The 21,316-nt window shown below is 52.0% G+C and overlaps 1 protein-coding gene across 1 annotated transcript in view; it reads right to left on the bottom strand.

The window, feature by feature from the left end:
• Nucleotides 1-21,316, bottom strand: part of LOC130311896 (SCO-spondin-like) — a gene marked incomplete at its 5' end in the record, with an annotated part of 39,907 nt that overhangs the window by 5,217 nt on the left and 13,374 nt on the right. The window contains 11 exons of the mRNA XM_056552539.1: nucleotides 1,491-1,537; nucleotides 1,618-1,773; nucleotides 3,945-4,185; nucleotides 4,263-4,394; nucleotides 4,709-4,876; nucleotides 15,688-15,903; nucleotides 16,056-16,217; nucleotides 16,367-16,408; nucleotides 16,507-16,727; nucleotides 18,834-18,973; nucleotides 21,107-21,273. Coding sequence (XP_056408514.1) covers nucleotides 1,491-1,537; nucleotides 1,618-1,773; nucleotides 3,945-4,185; nucleotides 4,263-4,394; nucleotides 4,709-4,876; nucleotides 15,688-15,903; nucleotides 16,056-16,217; nucleotides 16,367-16,408; nucleotides 16,507-16,727; nucleotides 18,834-18,973; nucleotides 21,107-21,273 — 1,692 coding nt within the window. The remainder of the gene's footprint in view (nucleotides 1-1,490; nucleotides 1,538-1,617; nucleotides 1,774-3,944; nucleotides 4,186-4,262; nucleotides 4,395-4,708; nucleotides 4,877-15,687; nucleotides 15,904-16,055; nucleotides 16,218-16,366; nucleotides 16,409-16,506; nucleotides 16,728-18,833; nucleotides 18,974-21,106; nucleotides 21,274-21,316) is intronic.

Here is a 21,316-nt window from a genome sequence, read left to right as displayed (position 1 = left end):
TCCCTCTGGTGTGTGTGTGGGGGGGGAGCAGTGTTACATGTTATACCTTCCCTCTGGTGTGTGTGAGGGGGGGGGGAGCAGTGTTTCGTGTTATACCTTCCCTCTGGTGTGTGTGTCTGGGGGGGGGGGGGGGAGCAGTGTTACGTGTTATACCTTCCCTCTGGTGTGTGAGGGGGGGGGGGGAGCAGTGTTTCGTGTTATACCTTCCCTCTGGTGTGTGAGGGGGGGGGGGAGCAGTGTTTCGTGTTATACCTTCCCTCTGGTGTGTGTGTGTGGGGGGGAGGGGAGAAGTGTTACGTGTTATACCTTCCCTCTGGTGTGTGAGGGGGGGGGGAGCAGTGTTACATGTTATACCTTCCCTCTGGTGTGTGAGGGGGGGGGGAGCAGTGTTTCGTGTTATACCTTCCCTCTGGTGTGTTTGTCTGGGGGGGGGGGAGCAGTGTTACATGTTATACCTTCCCTCTGGTGTGTGTGTCTGGGGGGGGGGGAGCAGTGTTACATGTTATACCTTCCCTCTGGTGTGTGAGGGGGGGGGGGGAGCAGTGTTTCGTGTTATACCTTCCCTCTGGTGTGTGAGGGGGGGGGGGAGCAGTGTTACATGTTATACCTTCCCTCTGGTGTGTGAGGGGGGGGGGGGAGCAGTGTTTCGTGTTATACCTTCCCTCTGGTGTGTGTGTGGGGGGGGAGCAGTGTTTCGTGTTATACCTTCCCTCTGGTGTGTGTGTCTGGGGGGGGGGGAGCAGTGTTACATGTTATACCTTCCCTCTGGTGTGTGAGGGGGGGGGGGAGCAGTGTTTCGTGTTATACCTTCCCTCTGGTGTGTGAGGGGGGGGGGAGCAGTGTTACATGTTATACCTTCCCTCTGGTGTGTGAGGGGGGGGGGGGGAGCAGTGTTTCGTGTTATACCTTCCCTTTGGTGTGTGTGGGGGGGGGGGGAGCAGTGTTACGTGTTATACCTTCCCTTTGGTGTGTGTGTGGGGGGGGGGGGGAGCAGTGTTACGTGTTATACCTTCCCTTTGGTGTGTGTGAGGGGGGAGCAGTGTTTCGTGTTATACCTTCCCTTTGGTGTGTGTGAGGGGGGGGAGCAGTGTTACGTGTTATACCTTCCCTTTGGTGTGTGTGGGGGGGGAGCAGTGTTACGTGTTATACCTTCCCTTTGGTGTGTGTGGGGGGGGGGGGGAGCAGTGTTATACCTTCCCTCTGGTGTGTGAGGGGGGGGGGGGAGGAAGCAGTGATACGTGTTTTACCTTCCCTCTGTTGTGTGGGGGTTGGGTGGTATTTGAGGAAGCTCTATACAGTAATGCAGGCCTCTAATCTGGTGTATTTGTGGGTGTGGCTCGGATCACATGGGATCTTTCAGAGGAGCTAGACTCCACCTCCGAGGTTCCTGGTATAAAGAGTTCAGTGTATTATAGAAGGTGACCTTTAACCTCAGTAAAACATCAGTTATGAGCAGAAGACAGAGCATGGCGATGAGGAGGGGCCCTTACCGCGGCAGTAAATGTCCTGACAGTGATTTCCCTCCGGGGTGCAGACACTGTGGGGATAAGAGACAAACAGTGAGTGACATAGAGCGGGGCCCCTACAGGTACATAGCACAGTCAGGCGGGTACTCACCACTGCTGACACTCCCCCACCAGCCACACATCACCCACACTCCACTCAGAGCCATTGTGTGGGCACAGCACAGGGCACGTCTCCAGGTAACACGGGCGAGACTGCTGCTCCGGGGCCGGACACTGACTGCGGCCTGACTCCTCTGGGATGGAAGATCTGAGGACAACACAGGAACACAGGGTTATAATGAGTGTGGGGCCCACCACGAGGAGACTGCTGCTTGCGGGGCCCACTGCGAGGAGACTGCTGCTTGGGGGGCCCACCACGAGGAGACTGCTGCTTGGGGGGCCCACCACGAGGAGATGGATGCCTACAGGGCTCTACCACGAGGAGATGGCTGCCTACAGGACTCTACCACGAGGAGATGGATGCCTACAGGGCTCTACCACGAGGAGATGGCTGCCTACAGGGCTCTACCACGAGGAGATGGATGCCTACAGGGCTCTACCACGAGGAGATGGATGCCTACAGGGCTCTACCACGAGGAGATGGCTGCCTACAGGGCTCTACCTCAAGGAGATGGATGCCTACAGGGCTCTACCACGAGGAGATGGATGCCTACAGGGCTCTACCACGAGGAGATGGATGCCTATCTACCACGAGGAGATGGATGCCTACAGGGCTCTACCACGAGGAGATGGATGCCTACAGGGCTCTACCACGAGGAGATGGATGCCTACAGGGCTCTACCACGAGGAGATGGATGCCTACAGGGCTCTACCACGAGGAGATGAATGCCTACAGGGCTCTACCATGAGGAGATGGATGCCTACAGGGCTCTACCACGAGGAGATGGATGCCTACAGGGCTCTACCACAAGGAGATGGATGCCTACAGGGCTCTACCACGAGGAGATGGATGCCTACAGGGCTCTACCACGAGGAGATGGATGCCTACAGGGCTCTACCACGAGGAGATGGATGCCTACAGGGCTCTACCACGAGGAGACTGCTGCTTGCGGGGCCCACCGCGAGGAGACTGCTGCTTGGGGGGCCCACCACGAGGAGACTGCTGCTTGGGGGGCCCACCACGAGGAGATGGCTACCAACAGGGCTCTACCACGAGGAGATGGCTGCCTACAGGACTCTACCACGAGGAGATGGATGCCTACAGGGCTCTACCACGAGGAGATGGATGCCTACAGGGCTCTACCACGAGGAGATGGCTGCCTACAGGGCTCTACCACGAGGAGATGGATGCCTACAGGGCTCTACCACGAGGAGATGGCTGCCTACAGGGCTCTACCTCGAGGAGATGGATGCCTACAGGGCTCTACCACGAGGAGATGGATGCCTACAGGGCTCTACCACGAGGAGATGGATGCCTACAGGGCTCTACCACGAGGAGATGGACGCCTATCTACCACGAGGAGATGGATGCCTACAGGGCTCTACCACGAGGAGATGGATGCCTACAGGGCTCTACCACGAGGAGATGAATGCCTACAGGGCTCTACCACGAGGAGATGGATGCCTACAGGGCTCTACCACGAGGAGATGGATGCCTACAGGGCTCTACCACGAGGAGATGGATGCCTACAGGGCTCTACCACGAGGAGATGGATGCCTACAGGGCTCTACCACGAGGAGATGGATGCCTACAGGGCTCTACCACGAGGAGATGGATGCCTACAGGGCTCTACCACGAGGAGATGGATGCCTACAGGGCTCTACCACGAGGAGATGGACGCCTATCTACCACGAGGAGATGGATGCCTACAGGGCTCTACCACGAGGAGATGGATGCCTACAGGGCTCTACCACGAGGAGATGAATGCCTACAGGGCTCTACCACGAGGAGATGGATGCCTACAGGGCTCTACCACGAGGAGATGGATGCCTACAGGGCTCTACCACGAGGAGATGGATGCCTACAGGGCTCTACCACGAGGAGATGGATGCCTACAGGGCTCTACCACGAGGAGATGGATGCCTACAGGGCTCTACCACGAGGAGATGGATGCCTACAGGGCTCTACCACGAGGAGATGGATGCCTACAGGGCTCTACCACGAGGAGATGGATGCCTACAGGGCTCTACCACGAGGAGATGGATGCCTACAGGGCTCTACCACGAGGAGATGGCTGCCTACAGGGCTCTACCATGAGGAGATGGATGCCTACAGGGCTCTACCACGAGGAGATGGATGCCTACAGGGCTCTACCATGAGGAGATGGATGCCTACAGGGCTCTACCACGAGGAGATGGCTGCCTGTGGGGAATTATTATGGGGCACAGTAAGGCTGCACTTTTGGGTGGGGGCCCCATGGTTGGCCCTGCAAGGGGCCAAGGTGGTGAGTGGTTCCCCAGTCAGGACGTGAGAGTTACCTGAAGCGAGTCTGCTGGCCAATTGCGCAGGTGGAGGAGCACGGGGACCAGGCAGACCACTGACTCCAGGTACAGTTGGGGCGGGGGCACATCTGGGTGCTGCACTGTAGTCGGCCCTCGGTGCAGGTGCAGTTGTTGCAATCGTCCAGCAGGAGGCTCTGGGGGGTCCAGCTCTGGCCGTGGTTGTCCGTGCACTCACACTCGGCTATGGGGACACAGAGCCCGTCCTGTTCCAGGGACCCTGACAACATGACCGGAGGGTGAGAGATGCCCCTCTAACCGTGATCACATGACCACTACAACCAGAGGGAGACTGACCTGAGGGGCAGCGACACCCCGGCTCACATGCCTCCCCGTCCAGGCACACGATTCCCTGCTGAAGATCCCCGCAACGTCGAGGGCAACGGTTAGCACATCCCACCTGCTCCATACTGGGGGGGCAGGTGTCCGCTGCACAGAAGAGACCACGAGGAGGATAAAGGGGGAGACAGAGGATTTATAAGAAAGGGTTAAAGGGCTGCAGTCCCATGTAAGTGCAGAGTTAAGCAAAGCATTCTAGCATGCAGGAGCTGACATGGATCTGTACTGGTACACTGTAACGACTTTAGGGCTGGGTCAGGACGGGTTCTTAAGGTGGTAAATTAAAATGAACTATTCACTGACAACAAGCAGAGATTGTGGGAGCTGTGAAGAGCTGAAGCACAAAGTCTTTAAGAAAGATGGCGGATCCATGATCTCCATCCCGGCCCCTTCACGTCTCTTACCACACGGCTTTGGGTTACAGATTCGAACTTGGTACTTCTCGCCGGTGCACTCCTTCCCTCCGTTTTTGGGTGGGGGGCTGGTACAGGTTCTGCTTCTCACTGACCTCCCTCCGCCACATGAGCGGTCACACCACGACCACGGGCTCCACTTAGACCAGCCGCCATTCACTGCAGAGAGATGGAAGATGTTACCGGCAAACCCGTCCTCTCCCATCACTGCCACCATCACAGCCACCCCTACCACAACTATAACAACCACCACTGTCACAACCAGCACCACCACTACTACCACCATCACCATCACCGCCACCCCTACCACAACTATAACAGCCACCTCTACCACAACCAGCACCACCACTACTACTACCATCACCATCACCGCCACCCCTACCCCAACTATAACAGCCATCTCTACCACAACTATAACAGCCACCACTGTCACAACCAGCACCACCACTACTACTACCATCACCATCACCGCCACCCCTACCACAACTATAACAGACACCACTGTCACAACCAGCACCACCACTACTACCACCATCACCATCACCGCCACCCCTACCACAACTATAACAGCCACCTCTACCACAACCAGCACCACCACTACTACTACCATCACCATCACCGCCACCCCTACCACAACTATAACAGCCATCTCTACCACAACTATAACAGCCACCACTGTCACAACCAGCACCACCACTACTACTACCATCACCATCACCGCCACCCCTACCACAACTATAACAGCCATCTCTACCACAACTATAACAGCCACCACTGTCACAACCAGCACCACCACTACTACCACCATCACCATCACCGCCACCCCTACCACAACTATAACAGCCACCACTGTCACAACCAGCACCACCACTACTACTACCATCACCATCACCGCCACCCCTACCACAACTATAACAGCCATCTCTACCACAACTATAACAGCCACCACTGTCACAACCAGCACCACCACTACTACCACCATCACCATCACCGCCACCCCTACCACAACTATAACAGCCACCTCTACCACAACTATAACAGCCACCACTGTCACAACCAGCACCACCACTACTACCACCATCACCATCACCACCACCCCTACCACAACTATAACAGCCACCCCTACCACAACTATAACAGCCACCACTGTCACAACCAGCACCACCACTACTACTACCACCATCACCATGACCGCCACCCCTACCACAACTATAACAGCCACCTCTACCACAACTATAACAGCCACCACTGTCACAACCAGCACCACCACTACTACCACCATCACCATCACCACCACCCCTACCACAACTATAACAGCCACCTCTACCACAACTATAACAGCCACCACTGTCACAACCAGCACCACCACTACTACCACCATCACCATCACCACCACCCCTACCACAACTATAACAGCCACCCCTACCACAACTATAACAGCCACTACTGTCACAACCAGCACCACCACTACTACTACCATCACCATAACAGCCACCCCTACCACAACTATAACAGCCACCACTGTCACAACCAGCACCACCACTACTACTACCATCACCATCACCACAGCCACCCCTACCACAACTATAACAGCCACCACTGTCACAACCAGCACCACCACTACTACTACCAACACCATCATCAAAGCCACCCCTACCACAACTATAACAGCCACCACTGTCACAACCAGCACCACCACTACTACTACCATCACCATCACCACAGCCACCCCTACCACAACTATAACAGCCACCACTGTCACAACCAGCACCACCACTACTACTACCATCACCATCACTCCCACCCCTACCACAACTATAACAGCCACAACTGTAACAACCAGCACCACCACTACTACTACCATCACCATCACCGCCACCCCTACCACAACTATAACAGCCACCACTGTCACAACCAGCACCACCACTACTACTACCATCACCATCACAGCCACCTCTACCACAACTATAACAGCCACCACTGTCACAACCAGCACCACCACTACTACTACCAACACCATCACCGCCATCCCTACCACAACTATAACAGCCACCAATGTCACAACCAGCACCACCACTACTACTACCATCACCATCACAGCCACCCCTACCACAACTATAACAGCCACCACCATCACAACCAGCACCACCACTACTACTACCATCACCATCACCACAGCCACCCCTACCACAACTATAACAGCCACCACTGTCACAACCAGCACCACCACTACTACTACCAACACCATCATCCCAGCCACCACTGTCACAACCAGCACCACCACTACTACTACCACCATCACCATCACTCCCACCCCTACCACAACTATAACAGCCACAACTGTAACAACCAGCACCACCACTACTACTACCAACACCATCACCGCCACCCCTACCACAACTATAACAGCCACCACTGTCACAACCAGCACCACCACTACTACTACCATCACCGCCACCCCTACCACAACTATAACAGCCACCACTGTCACAACCAGCACCACCACTACTACTACCATCACCGCCACCCCTACCACAACTATAACAGCCACCACTGTCACAACCAGCACCACCACTATTACTACCATCACCGCCACCCCTACCACAACTATAACAGCCACCACTGTCACAACCAGCACCACCACTACTACTACCATCACCATCACAGCCACCCCTACCACAACTATAACAGCCACCACTGTCACAACCAGCACCACCACTACCACCATCACAGCTACCCCTACCACAACTATAACAGCCACCACTGTCACAACCAGCACCACCACTACTACTACCATCACCATAACAGCCACCCCTACCACAACTATAACAGCCACCACTGTCACGACCAGCACCACCACTACTACTACCATCACTATCACAGCCACCCCTACCACAACTATGACAGCCACCACTGTCACGACCAGCACCACCACTACTACTACCATCACTATCACAGCCACCCCTACCACAACTATAACAGCCACCACTGTCACAACCAGCACCACCACTACTACTACCATCACCATCACAGCCACCTCTACCACAACTATAACAGCCACCACTGTCACAACCAGCACCACCACTACTACTACCATCACCATCACAGCCACCTCTACCACAACTATAACAGCCACAACTGTCACAACCAGCACCACCATTACTACTACCATCACCATCACAGCCACCCCTACCACAACTATAACAGCCACCACTGTCACAACCAGCACCACCACTACTACTACCAACACCATCACCGCCATCCCTACCACAACTATAACAGCCACCAATGTCACAACCAGCACCACCACTACTACTACCATCACCATCACAGCCACCCCTACCACAACTATAACAGCCACCACTGTCACAACCAGCACCACCACTACTACTACCATCACCATCACCGCCACCTCTACCACAACTATAACAGCCACCACTGTCACAACCAGCACCACCACTACTACTACCATCACCATCACCGCCACCTCTACCACAACTATAACAGCCACCACTGTCACAACCAGCACCACCACTACTACTACCAACACCATCACCGCCATCCCTACCACAACTATAACAGCCACCAATGTCACAACCAGCACCACCACTACTACTAGCATCACCATCACAGCCACCTCTACCAAAACTATAACAGCCACCACTGTCACAACCAGCACCACCACTACTACTACCATCACCATCACAGCCACCCCTACCACAACTATAACAGCCACCAATGTCACAACCAGCACCACCACTACCACCATCACAGCTACCCCTACCACAACTATAACAGCCACCAATGTCACAACCAGCACCACCACTACTACTACCATCACCATCACAGCCACCTCTACCACAACTATAACAGCCACAACTGTCACAACCAGCACCACCACTACTACTACCATCACCATCACAGCCACCCCTACCACAACTATAACAGCCACCACTGTCACAACCAGCACCACCACTACTACTACCAACACCATCACCGCCATCCCTACCACAACTATAACAGCCACCAATGTCACAACCAGCACCACCACTACTACTACCATCACCATCACAGCCACCCCTACCACAACTATAACAGCCACCACTGTCACTACCAGCACCACCACTACTACTACCAACACCATCACCGCCATCCCTACCACAACTATAACAGCCACCAATGTCACAACCAGCACCACCACTACTACTAGCATCACCATCACAGCCACCTCTACCAAAACTATAACAGCCACCACTGTCACAACCAGCACCACCACTACTACTACCATCACCATCACAGCCACCCCTACCACAACTATAACAGCCACCACTGTCACAACCAGCACCACCACTACTACTACCATCACCATCACAGCCACCCCTACCACAACTATAACAGCCACCACTGTCACAACCAGCACCACCACTACTACTACCATCACCATCACCACAGCCACCCCTACCACAACTATAACAGCCACCACTGTCACAACCAGCACCACCACTACTACCAACACCATCATCACAGCCACCACTGTCACAACCAGCACCACCACTACTACTACCATCACCATCACTCCCACCCCTACCACAACTATAACAGCCACCATTGTCACAACCAGCACCACCACTACTACTACCAACACCATCACCGCCACCCCTACCACAACTATAACAGCCACCACTGTCACAACCAGCACCACCACTACTACTACCATCACCATAACAGCCACCCCTACCACAACTATAACAGCCACCACTGTCACAACCAGCACCACCACTACTACTACCAACACCATCATCACAGCCACCACTGTCACAACCAGCACCACCACTACTACTACTACCATCACCATCACTCCCACCCCTACCACAACTATAACAGCCACAACTGTAACAACCAGCACCACCACTACTTCTACCAACACCATCACCGCCACCCCTACCACAACTATAACAGCCACCACTGTCACAACCAGCACCACCACTACTACTACCATCACCGCCACCCCTACCACAACTATAACAGCCACCACTGTCACAACCAGCACCACCACTACTACTACCATCACCGCCACCCCTACCACAACCACAACTATAACAGCCACCACTGTCACAACCAGCACCACCACTACTACTACCATCACCGCCACCCCTACCACAACTATAACAGCCACCACTGTCACAACCAGCACCACCACTATTACTACCATCACCGCCACCCCTACCACAACTATAACAGCCACCACTGTCACAACCAGCACCACCACTACTACTACCATCACCATCACAGCCACCCCTACCACAACTATAACAGCCACCACTGTCACAACCAGCACCACCACTACTACTACCATCACCATCACCGCCACCTCTACCACAACTATAACAGCCACCACTGTCACAACCAGCACCACCACTACTACTACCATCACCATAACAGCCACCCCTACCACAACTATAACAGCCACCACTGTCACAACCAGCACCACCACTACTACTACCATCACTATCACAGCCACCCCTACCACAACTATGACAGCCACCACTGTCACAACCAGCACCACCACTACTACTACCATCATCATCACAGCCACCTCTACCACAACTATAACAGCCACAACTGTCACAACCAGCACCACCACTACTACTACCATCACCATCACAGCCACCTCTACCAAAACTATAACAGCCACCACTGTCACAACCAGCACCACCACTACTACTACCATCACCATCACAGCCACCTCTACCACAACTATAACAGCCACCACTGTCACAACCAGCACCACCACTACTACTACCATCACCATCACCGCCACCCCTACCACAACTATAACAGCCACCACTGTCACAACCAGCACCACCACTACTACTACCAACACCATCACCGCCATCCCTACCACAACTATAACAGCCACCACTGTCACAACCAGCACCACCACTACTACTACCATCACTATCACAGCCACCCCTACCACAACTATAACAGCCACCACTGTCACAACCAGCACCACCACTACCACCATCACAGCTACCCCTACCACAACTATAACAGCCACCACTGTCACAACCAGCACCACCACTACTACTACCATCACCATAACAGCCACCCCTACCACAACTATAACAGCCACCACTGTCACGACCAGCACCACCACTACTACTACCATCACTATCACAGCCACCCCTACCACAACTATGACAGCCACCACTGTCACAACCAGCACCACCACTACTACTACCATCATCATCACAGCCACCTCTACCACAACTATAACAGCCACAACTGTCACAACCAGCACCACCACTACTACTACCATCACCATCACAGCCACCTCTACCACAACTATAACAGCCACCACTGTCACAACCAGCACCACCACTACTACTACCATCACCATCACCGCCACCCCTACCACAACTATAACAGCCACAACTGTCACAACCAGCACCACCACTACTACTAGCATCACCATCACAGCCACCTCTACCAAAACTATAACAGCCACCACTGTCACAACCAGCACCACCACTACTACTACCATCACCATCACTCCCACCTCTACCAAAACTATAACAGCCACCACTGTCACAACCAGCACCACCACTACTACTACCATCACCATCACAGCCACCTCTACCACAACTATAACAGCCACCACTGTCACAACCAGCACCACCACCACTACTACTACCATCACAGCCACCCCTACCACAACTATAACAGCCACCACTGTCACAACCAGCACCACCACTACTACTACCATCACCATCACAGCCACCACTGTAACGGTATCAGAAGATCACGTACCATGGTTGTGCCATAACTGTGTCTCCCACCATCCCCGGCAACAACTGACTACCAAACATGAGGCCTCATAAGGGCAATGGAATGTGTAATGTCATGTGACCGGCCTTGAAGGAGGGGGGGGATTAGAAACTGTTGGTTACCTCATGTCTTGGTGAGGGGGGTATGAAAACTGCTGTTTTACCTCAATAAATGAGTTTATGTAGTGAGATCTGCTGGAGTCTGGAGGAAGGACGTCCTGTAATAAGACTGAAGCCGTGATGGAGGAATTGTGCGGGTTAGACCAGCAACAGGGAGAGGCTCGGGTTCAGGTTCCTGACCGGTGGGACATAAAGAAGCAGGTAGAGTGGTGACGTACCCTTTACAGAGCATAAAACCCATTATATGCAACAGAGTGCTTCCGATCCTGTGCTGCTGCCCTTCTAGTTAGGTATTTGAATGTACATTACTCCTTGTATTAACATATGACTGGCTGCGTATATAACGGTGTAACCGCAGTGCTCACTAGGTGGAGGGATGCACATTCAATTGTAGATTATACTGTGAGTGTTATCGGAATTTCACTCTGCTAATTAAAACCACAATCTTAGCTTGTCCAACGTTTCACCGATGGATTCGGCTTTATCAAGGACGCATAGGCGCATTAGCCTAGTACAATTCCGATAACACTCACAGTATAATCTACAATTGAATGTGCATCCCTCCACCATGTGAGCACTGCGGTTACACCGTTATATACGCAGCCAGTCATATGTTAATACAAGGAGTGATGTACATTCAAATACCTAACTAGAAGGGCAGCAGCACAGGATCGGAAGCACTCTGTGTTTTTAACCAGTTTGCATATAATGGGTGTTATGCTCTAGGGAGCTTAATAAAGTTTAATTATAAGAAGTAGGGGGGGGGGGGGGGCATCTTAGTTTGGGGAAATTAGTCTGAGGGTTATCCCTCAGTTATGTTGGTAGATTAACCCCGGAGCCACTGGGAGATTGTTTTTTGTACCCTTTACAGAGATCACCCCATGGATGAACAGGTGAACCAGGTGCTGGATCATGTGCACGAGCTGGAGCGGAAGAGGCGGACGAGCCAAGAGGGAGTGGCAGCCCGGATCCCTAGGATAGGGAGGGAAAAGCTACGCTATGGAGCATTCCAAGCAATAAGGGTACATTCACACGGGAGCGCATCTGCACCGTATTTGACGCCGCGGATGCCCTGCCGTCACAAACAGAGTTACGGCAGAGTGAGCTCCCTGCTGCTGCTGCAGTAGCTCTGTGTGTCCTCTCGTGTCTGCCGGCGGGAAATCCGCAGTCACGAGCAGACACACAGAGCTACGGCAGCAGCAGGGAGCTCATTCTGCCATAACTCTGCGTGTGTCAGCAGCGCATGTCAAATACGCTGCGGATGCGCTCCTGTGTGAATGTACCCTTTAAGAGAAATCGGAAGACATTGACATGTTCCTTGAGGTATTTCAGAGACAATGTGGGAACTTACGTCTGGAGTCTGATGAGTGGGTCTCTGTGCTGGTGAGTAAGCTTGCAGGCCAAGCACGGACTGCCTATGAGAGCATGCCCACTGAGTACTGCCAGGACTATGAACGGGTAAAGGAGCGGCTTCTCACCCATTAGGGAATAACCCCTGAGGAACACAGAGTGAAATTACGTGGCCTCAGAAGGAAGGGACAGCAGTCTTTGGTGGACTGGACCCATGAAGCGGTCTGTGGAAGGCTGGATCTTGGGCACCATGCAGAGACTGTTCCTAACGTTATTCAGTTGATACTGCTGGAGCAGTTTTATGAGTCCGCTCTCTCGGCGGTCACCGAGTGGGTGAAAGACCATAAACCCAAATCCGCGGATGAAGCAGCAGTTCTTGGGGACGAGTACCTGGATGACTGGTGCAGCCAGCACCTCAACAATAATAGACACGTACTGGATGCACCTGCGCCAGCCCCAACCCCGTTCCAGCCCCGACCCAGGCCGGCAACCCTTGCTCCCACAGCTGCCAGACCATCCTACCCACCCCCAGCTCCCAGAAAGCACTACCAGGCACTGTCTACTAAGAATAGACGTACCCTGGTAAGACCATCCCGCCCAGACCTGCGGAACGTTTTTTGTTGCAAGCAGGTGGGACTTATCCAGCTAAGTACCTTGTCACCAAGTGTTCAGATGAAAGGATCCAGTGAACCTTTCATGTGAAAAGAGGAGAGTGCAGGGGAGGTAGCTACCATTTGTGCCCCCCGAAGCTGATGACACTGAGTGGCTACCACTCCCTGAAATCTCCAGAGGACCCCAAGTATGAATAAAGGGATTACAGATTTACAAGCAATTAGGGGATATCCAGGAGGAGCACGTCAGAGAGGTCCTAGCCCAATGTCGAGACCTGTTGTTGATGATCCCAGAAGTCACGGATCTAGCAATACATTGGGTAGAAACCCAGGGACAGCCCTCAAACAAGCGACTTACAGGGTACCAGAGACCATGAGAGCAGGGATGTGGGTTGCGATTTTAAAGATGCTTGATTTAGGGATCATTGAAGCATCTAAGAGCCCTGGTCTTCTCCAGTAGTACTCGTATCTTAGAAAGATAGGACAACCTGTTTTTGTGTGGACTACTGGAGACTCAATGACCAGACTACAACTGATGCCTACCCAATGCCCCAGATTGATGAGTTGTTAGGCCGCATTGCCCGGAGCAAGTGTCTCACCACCTGTCTCAAGGGGTACTGGAAGATTTGTCTTGAGATAGAGACTATTCTGAAGTTGGCATTCATCACCCCTTTGAGCTGTACCAGTTTATGGTGATGCCTTTTGGGATGATGAATGCTCCGGCAACGTTCCAGCAGATGATAGATAGGCTTCTCAATGGCCTCCAGGAGAATTCTTACACAAACCTGGACGACATCGCTATCTACAGCAATACCTGGGAGAAACACTCGGACCACGTGGGTATTGTATTGGTCTTCATGCAGGCAGCAGGGCTCACCCTCAGACCCAACAAATGTGTAATTGGGGTGGCGGAGGTCCAATACCTCAGACACTGGGTGGGTAGTGGGTGCCAGCTTCCAGAGCCAGCAAAGATAGAGGCAGTTGCCCGCTGGCCCACCCCTCCCACCATGACCCAGGTCCTAGCATTCTTGGGTACCGCTGGCTATTACTGCAGATATGTTCCCGAGTACAGCTCCATAGCCAAGCCCCTCAGTGTGAAGCTGCCTTCCAAAAACTTAAACACATTCTGGTTACTGCACCCGTACGGATTGCACCTGACCCCACCAAACGGTTGTGTTCACACAGATGCCTCTGCTTTTGGACTGGGAGCAGTACTAAGCCAAGTGGGGGACGATGGCTGTGAGCACCCGGTGATGTACATTAGCCTCAAGCTGTAACCTCGGGAGGTAAGTTATGCAGCTGTGGAGAAGGAGTGTCTATCTCTGGTCTGGTCCCTCAAAAAGTTCCAGCCATATCTACATGGCCAGTCGTTCACGGTGCTCACCAACCACAGCCCTCTTGTATGGCTTCACCGTGTCTCTGGGGACAATGGCCATCTCCTAAGATGGAGCCTTGCCCTGCAGCCCAATGACTTCAGGATTCATTACCGACCTGGGAATCAGAACAGGAATGCTGATGGTCTGTCCTGGCGCTGAACTGAACAATACTTATCTTCCCAGACAGCCCCTAGCCGAACCTGTTAGGATCTGGTCGGGTCTGCTGATCCTTTGGACAAGGGGGAGTAGTGTTATATGGCATCAGGAGAGCATGTACCAAGGTGCCATTACTGTGTGTCTCCCACCATTGCCTGCGGAGACTCTGCCCGGCAACAGACAAACAACACTTTACCTATAAAGCCTTATAAGGGCAATGGAATGTGAGAATGTCATGTGCCTGCCTTGAGGGGGGGACTTAAAACTGTTGATTACCTCATGTATTAGAGAGAGGGATATGAAAACTGTTTCACCTCAATAAATCAGTTTATGTTCAAATGAACAAGAGGTGAGTGGGACATAAGGATCACATGATTTCGAGACAACAGGGAGCTACTTAGTTGGGGTATAAGGACTCCGCTATAACCTCCACCATTACAGCCACCACCATCATCTCTTCCACCACCACCATCTCTTCCACTACCACCATCACTTACACCACCACCATTATGGCTGTGCTCCATTACCTTTACAGGCCTGCAGGTTACAGAAGCGTCGCTCCATGTGTCCAGTCAGGATGTCCTCACACCACGAGCCTCCGTCCCCCGGGGGGTTATATGTACGAAGACGTCTCTGTTGCCCAACACCACAAAACCGAGAACATTCGCTCCACTCTGACCAGGGGTTCCACGTGCAGTTTCTGTCCCTACAGTCGTCCGAGTCACAAGAGGGAAAATCCGGACCTGACAAGAGGGTGACAGAGGGGACATCATGGAGGTAACTGCGCCAGGCGTCTGCTCCCCTATACTGATCCATCTCGTCCCTACAGTCACCTCCAGTGCTCCAGTCACTATTCTGCTGTGACCTGGAGGTTCCTGGAGGTTGGGGGACTCACCGAGACATTGGGGCAGGTTACAAATAGTCTCTTGAAACATCTCTCCTGTACAATTCCCTCCGCTGGGGCAGAATCGGGAGCGCGTCTTCACAGCTGGATACCTGGTGTCTGAGCAGCTCTTAGAACATGGCGTCCACTGAGTCCAGGAGCCCAGCTCCTTCCCTGTACCGGAAGCTTATAAGATCAGAGCTTATAGTTACATATGGCGCCACGGAGACCATGGAGACCATGTAAATGTCATCTCAGTATGTTCTCCTCCTACAGATGAAAACTACTCATCCCAGACACAATGGCAGCAGCTCTGGTCTTACCTGTGGGTTCTATGGACGTCTCCATGGTGGGTTCTATCACATCTGGAAAACACAGATGACGTGACACGTAATATATGGGGGTGTAGTGAGTATACAGAGGCCCGGACGGGGGGGGGGGGGGGGCAGGGATATTCACTCACCTCCGCACTCCACAGTCTGACAGTACTTTATGTCCACTCGGGGCCCCTCACAGTCTCTGCCTCCATTGGCTGGCACAGGGTCAGCGCAGTCACGTGATCGTGTCATGTTACCCAGACCTCCGCAGGTCACTGAGCAGGGGCTCCAGGGCGTCCACTGGGTGAAGCCTCCGTCCACAGGACATGAAGAGAACGTGCAGTTCAGGAGGCCACTAACACACGTGCTGCAACACCGACAATAGCGATAGTATGATGGAGGGATACAGAGCGAGTATACAGACAAGAGATGGAGGATACAGAGCGAGTATACAGCCAAGAGATGGAGGATACAGAGCGAGTATACAGCCAAGAAATGAAGATGGAGGATACAGAGCGAGTATACAGCCAAGAGATGGAGGATACAGAGCGAGTATACAGCCAAGAGATGAAGATGGAAGATACAGAGCGAGTATACAGCCAAGAGATGAAGGATACAGAGCGAGTATACAGACAAGAGATGAAGATGGAAGATACAGAGCGAGTATACAGACAAGAGATGAAGGATACAGAGCGAGTATACAGACAAGAGATGAAGATGGAGGATACAGAGCGAGTATACAGACAAGAGATGGAGGATACAGAGCGAGTATACAGCCAAGAGATGAAGATGGAGGATACAGAGTGAGTATACAGCCAAGAGATGAAGGATACAGAGCGAGTATACAGACAAGAGATGAAGATGGAGGATACAGAGCGAGTATACAGCCAAGAGATGGAGGATACAGAGCGAGTATACAGCCAAGAGATGAAGATGGAGGATACAGAGCGAGTATACAGACAAGAGATGGAGGATACAGAGCGAGTATACAGCCAAGAGATGAAGATGGAGGATACAGAGCGAGTGTACAGCCAAGAGATGGAGGATACAGAGCGAGTATACAGACAAGAGATGAAGATGGAGGATACAGAGCGAGTATACAGACAAGAGATGGAGGACACAGAGCGAGTATACAGCCAAGAGATGAAGATGGAGGATACAGAGTGAGTATACAGCCAAGAGATGGAGGATACAGAGCGAGTATACAGCCAAGAGATGAAGATGGAGGATACAGAGTGAGTATACAGCCAAGAGATGGAGGATACAGAGCGAGTATACAGCCAAGAGATGAAGATGGAGGATACAGAGCAAGTATACAGACAAGAGATGGAGGATACAGAGCGAGTATACAGCCAAGAGATGAAGATGGAGGATACAGAGCGAGTATACAGCCAAGAGATGGAGGATACAGAGTGAGTATACAGCCAAGAGATGGAGGATACAGAGCGAGTATACAGCCAAGAGATGAAGATGGAGGATACAGAGCGAGTATACACACAAGAGATGGAGGATACAGAGCGAGTATACAGCCAAGAGATGGAGGATACAGAGTGAGTATACAGCCAAGAGATGGAGGATACAGAGCGAGTATACAGCCAAGAGATGAAGATGGAGGATACAGAGCGAGTATACACACAAGAGATGGAGGATACAGAGCGAGTATACAGCCAAGAGATGGAGGATACAGAGTGAGTATACAGCCAAGAGATGGAGGATACAGAGCGAGTATACAGCCAAGAGATGAAGATGGAGGATACAGAGCGAGTATACAGACAAGAGATGGAGGATACAGAGCGAGTATACAGCCAAGAGATGAAGATGGAGGATACAGAGCGAGTATACACACAAGAGATGGAGGATACAGAGCGAGTATACAGCCAAGAGATGAAGATGGAGGATACAGAGCGAGTATACAGACAAGAGATGGAGGATACAGAGCGAGTATACAGCCAAGAGATGAAGATGGAGGATACAGAGCGAGTATACAGCCAAGAGATGGAGGATACAGAGCGAGTATACAGACAAGAGATGAAGATGGAGGATACAGAGCGAGTATACACACAAGAGATGGAGGATACAGAGCGAGTATACAGCCAAGAGATGAAGATGGAGGATACAGAGCGAGTATACAGCCAAGAGATGGAGGATACAGAGTGAGTATACAGACAAGAGATGAAGATGGAGGATACAGAGCGAGTATACAGCCAAGAGATGGAGGATACAGAGCGAGTATACAGACAAGAGATGAAGATGGAGGATACAGAGCGAGTATACAGCCAAGAGATGGAGGATACAGAGCGAGTATACAGACAAGAGATGAAGATGGAGGATACAGAGCGAGTATACAGCTAAGAGATGGAGGATACAGAGCGAGTATACATGTCGGAGGCAGGAGAGGGAATTAAAGAGAGCAGTGGGGTCCATAGAAGACAGAAGAAGACGTGTCTGATGTGTGCGCCCCCCAAGTCCGTACCAGGAGCTGCAGCCCACATGAATCTCCGCTCCTGGCAGCAGCTCGTCACCCGCTCTCACTTCTTGGCGGCCGGGCAGATGATCAGGTGACAGGCTCCTCAGTCCATGGAGAACGTCCTCCGTCACCGGACATGGACAGTCCTAATCCCAATACAGGGTGTAATGTCAGTGTCATACCTCTGCTGCCTGTCAGTGAGTGATGTCCTGGAGAGACGGTCACCCTGGACAATTCACATCCTCGAAAATCACCTGGCATGACCTTGGGCCCCCCGGCTACGCACACTTACCCTCATCTGTGGGAGGAGCCTTTGTACTTACTGATACTAGAGGGGCATGCATAGCTTCTAGGAAATTGTTTGGCCCCTCCCCCTTCAACTCCCGAAACGCTTTCTACAAAATCTGGGAATCTAAGGGCATTATGACTTTTCCTGATTTCATTGATGCCACCTCTGGGTGACTTCTAGACTGGACATGACTGATGGACAGATATGCGCTGCCACGGGCCCACATTATAGTTTATAGTCAGATAAGATCTGGTCTGAGAACTTTGGTGTCCATGTTTGCCACGGTAGAATCCCCAAACAAATGTGATAAGCTACTAGGACGGCTCCCTCCACCACTAGTCACACTACTCTGATGGAAACAGTACGGCAGGGCCCCCCAACAAATATGCATCCAGATGATAGGTGGTTAGGCGTGGAACCCCAAGAGTGGCGCTAAGGGAGGCTCACTGGTGTATAATGCACAGGGCCACCTACGCCTTTAACTTCCATTTCACCTCAGGTCCAGTACACAACCTCACTGCTTGTCCTAAATGCCGAGCCACAAGAGCGGATCTGTGGCACGGTTTGTGGCTGGGCCCTCAAGTAGAACCTGGAATCAAATCCATTTGGCACAAAGACATCGCACTTGATCCTATAGTTTATGTATCTCACTATGTACCTAAGAGAGAATCCAACCCTCCAGATAGAGGGAAGACTGAGGGACTGGGGCAGATATTGACTTATTTCTGACTAGTGGTCAAGTGTTTGCTTAGACGTTGGTTAGAACCCTCCCTCCAGACTACACAAGACACTAAATATGGGACTCATACATGTGCCATGTGCCAGGGGAAAGTATTTATAGTGTCCTATCGGATTACAGGAAAAGTATCATGTGACACTTTGTCAATACTGAATAATACTGTATGGAGGGACTTAAAGGGTTACTCCATTGGCCAACTTTCAGAAGTAAATGTTCCAAACGCTGTTTTCGCGCTGCGCCCCTCATGACATCATGGTCACTCCCCCTCAATGCAAGTCAATGGGAGGTGGCATGAAGGCCGTCACGCCCCCTCCCATAGACTTGCATTGAGGGCCGTGATGTCACAAGGGGCGTGGCTGACCCCCACAGCGTGAAAACAGCATTCGGAACATTTACTTCTGAACGTTGGCCAGTGGAGTAACCCTTTAAAGGAACACTAGGTCACTTCGAAGTGCAAAATGTATCCGATGCTCTCTTAGGCAAAGCTGCCACTGAGTTAGACAACTCCCTATCACCTGCACCCTACACGGGTCCGTTCTTCTCCTTCTCCGATGATATTGATCGCAAGATGCTTCGATGACTATAAAAACCAGTGACCTAATGGTTGACTCTGAGTTTTAGAAGGTTATCATGGTTTTCTGTTCTCATAAAGTCTTCCTGGCTTTACCTCCAGCTCCCCGTATTGGGATTCTAAGATTATGTGAACTCAACACTTTTTTCCAATGAGACTGCTTATTGCCAAGGTGAGATTCCCACATGGTACCGTAGTATCTGTTGAGAGCTGATCTCTCTTAGCCACTGTGGTGTCCCAGTACCGGAGTAGGTCCGTTCAGGTATACATTGCTTCAGTTGCCGGTGCTGGACCCTACTTCTCAGGCAGTGTTGCATCCTCGGACCGTGTGGGTTAACGGTGCCCTGGCATCACATATATTAAGCTACCTTTGCCACACCATTCACCAATATTACATAACAATGCAGGCTTGGCATGTCACACCCCATGACAGCTTTTCCTTCTGTTGTTAGAATACTCTATTATATTGTTATAAACCCCCCAAGAGGAGCAGACATCCAAAGACTCCTGAGAATGGTCTAATATGACTCCTTCACATCACTGCTTTGTTAAACTTCGTTCTCATGAAAATAAAATATATATAGAGAACTATTGATAGACAACTACATTAAATCTTCAGAATAATTTCTATGACATAGCGGACATGTGTTCTGTCCCTTTAATAAATAAAGATGTCTGACCGTGACACAGGAGCCGTTGTGGAAGTAGGTGCCCAGTGGACAGTGACAACCCTCCTCACAGTCATCCGGGAAACACTCCACCTGCTGCGTCAGGTGCGCGCAGCTATACGGACAGCTGTCCTCCTTCCCGCACTCTCGGTACAGACGGTCTACAGGGCAGCCGATATCTGGGGAGGAAGGAAGATCCATGGATGCCATATTATGTACAGG

The sequence above is a fragment of the Hyla sarda genome, unplaced genomic scaffold (genome assembly GCF_029499605.1).
Source record: "Hyla sarda isolate aHylSar1 unplaced genomic scaffold, aHylSar1.hap1 scaffold_1686, whole genome shotgun sequence".
Lineage (NCBI taxonomy): Eukaryota > Metazoa > Chordata > Amphibia > Anura > Hylidae > Hyla > Hyla sarda.
Note: the sequence above shows the minus strand (reverse complement) of the source record. Positions and strands in the feature narration are given on the sequence as shown.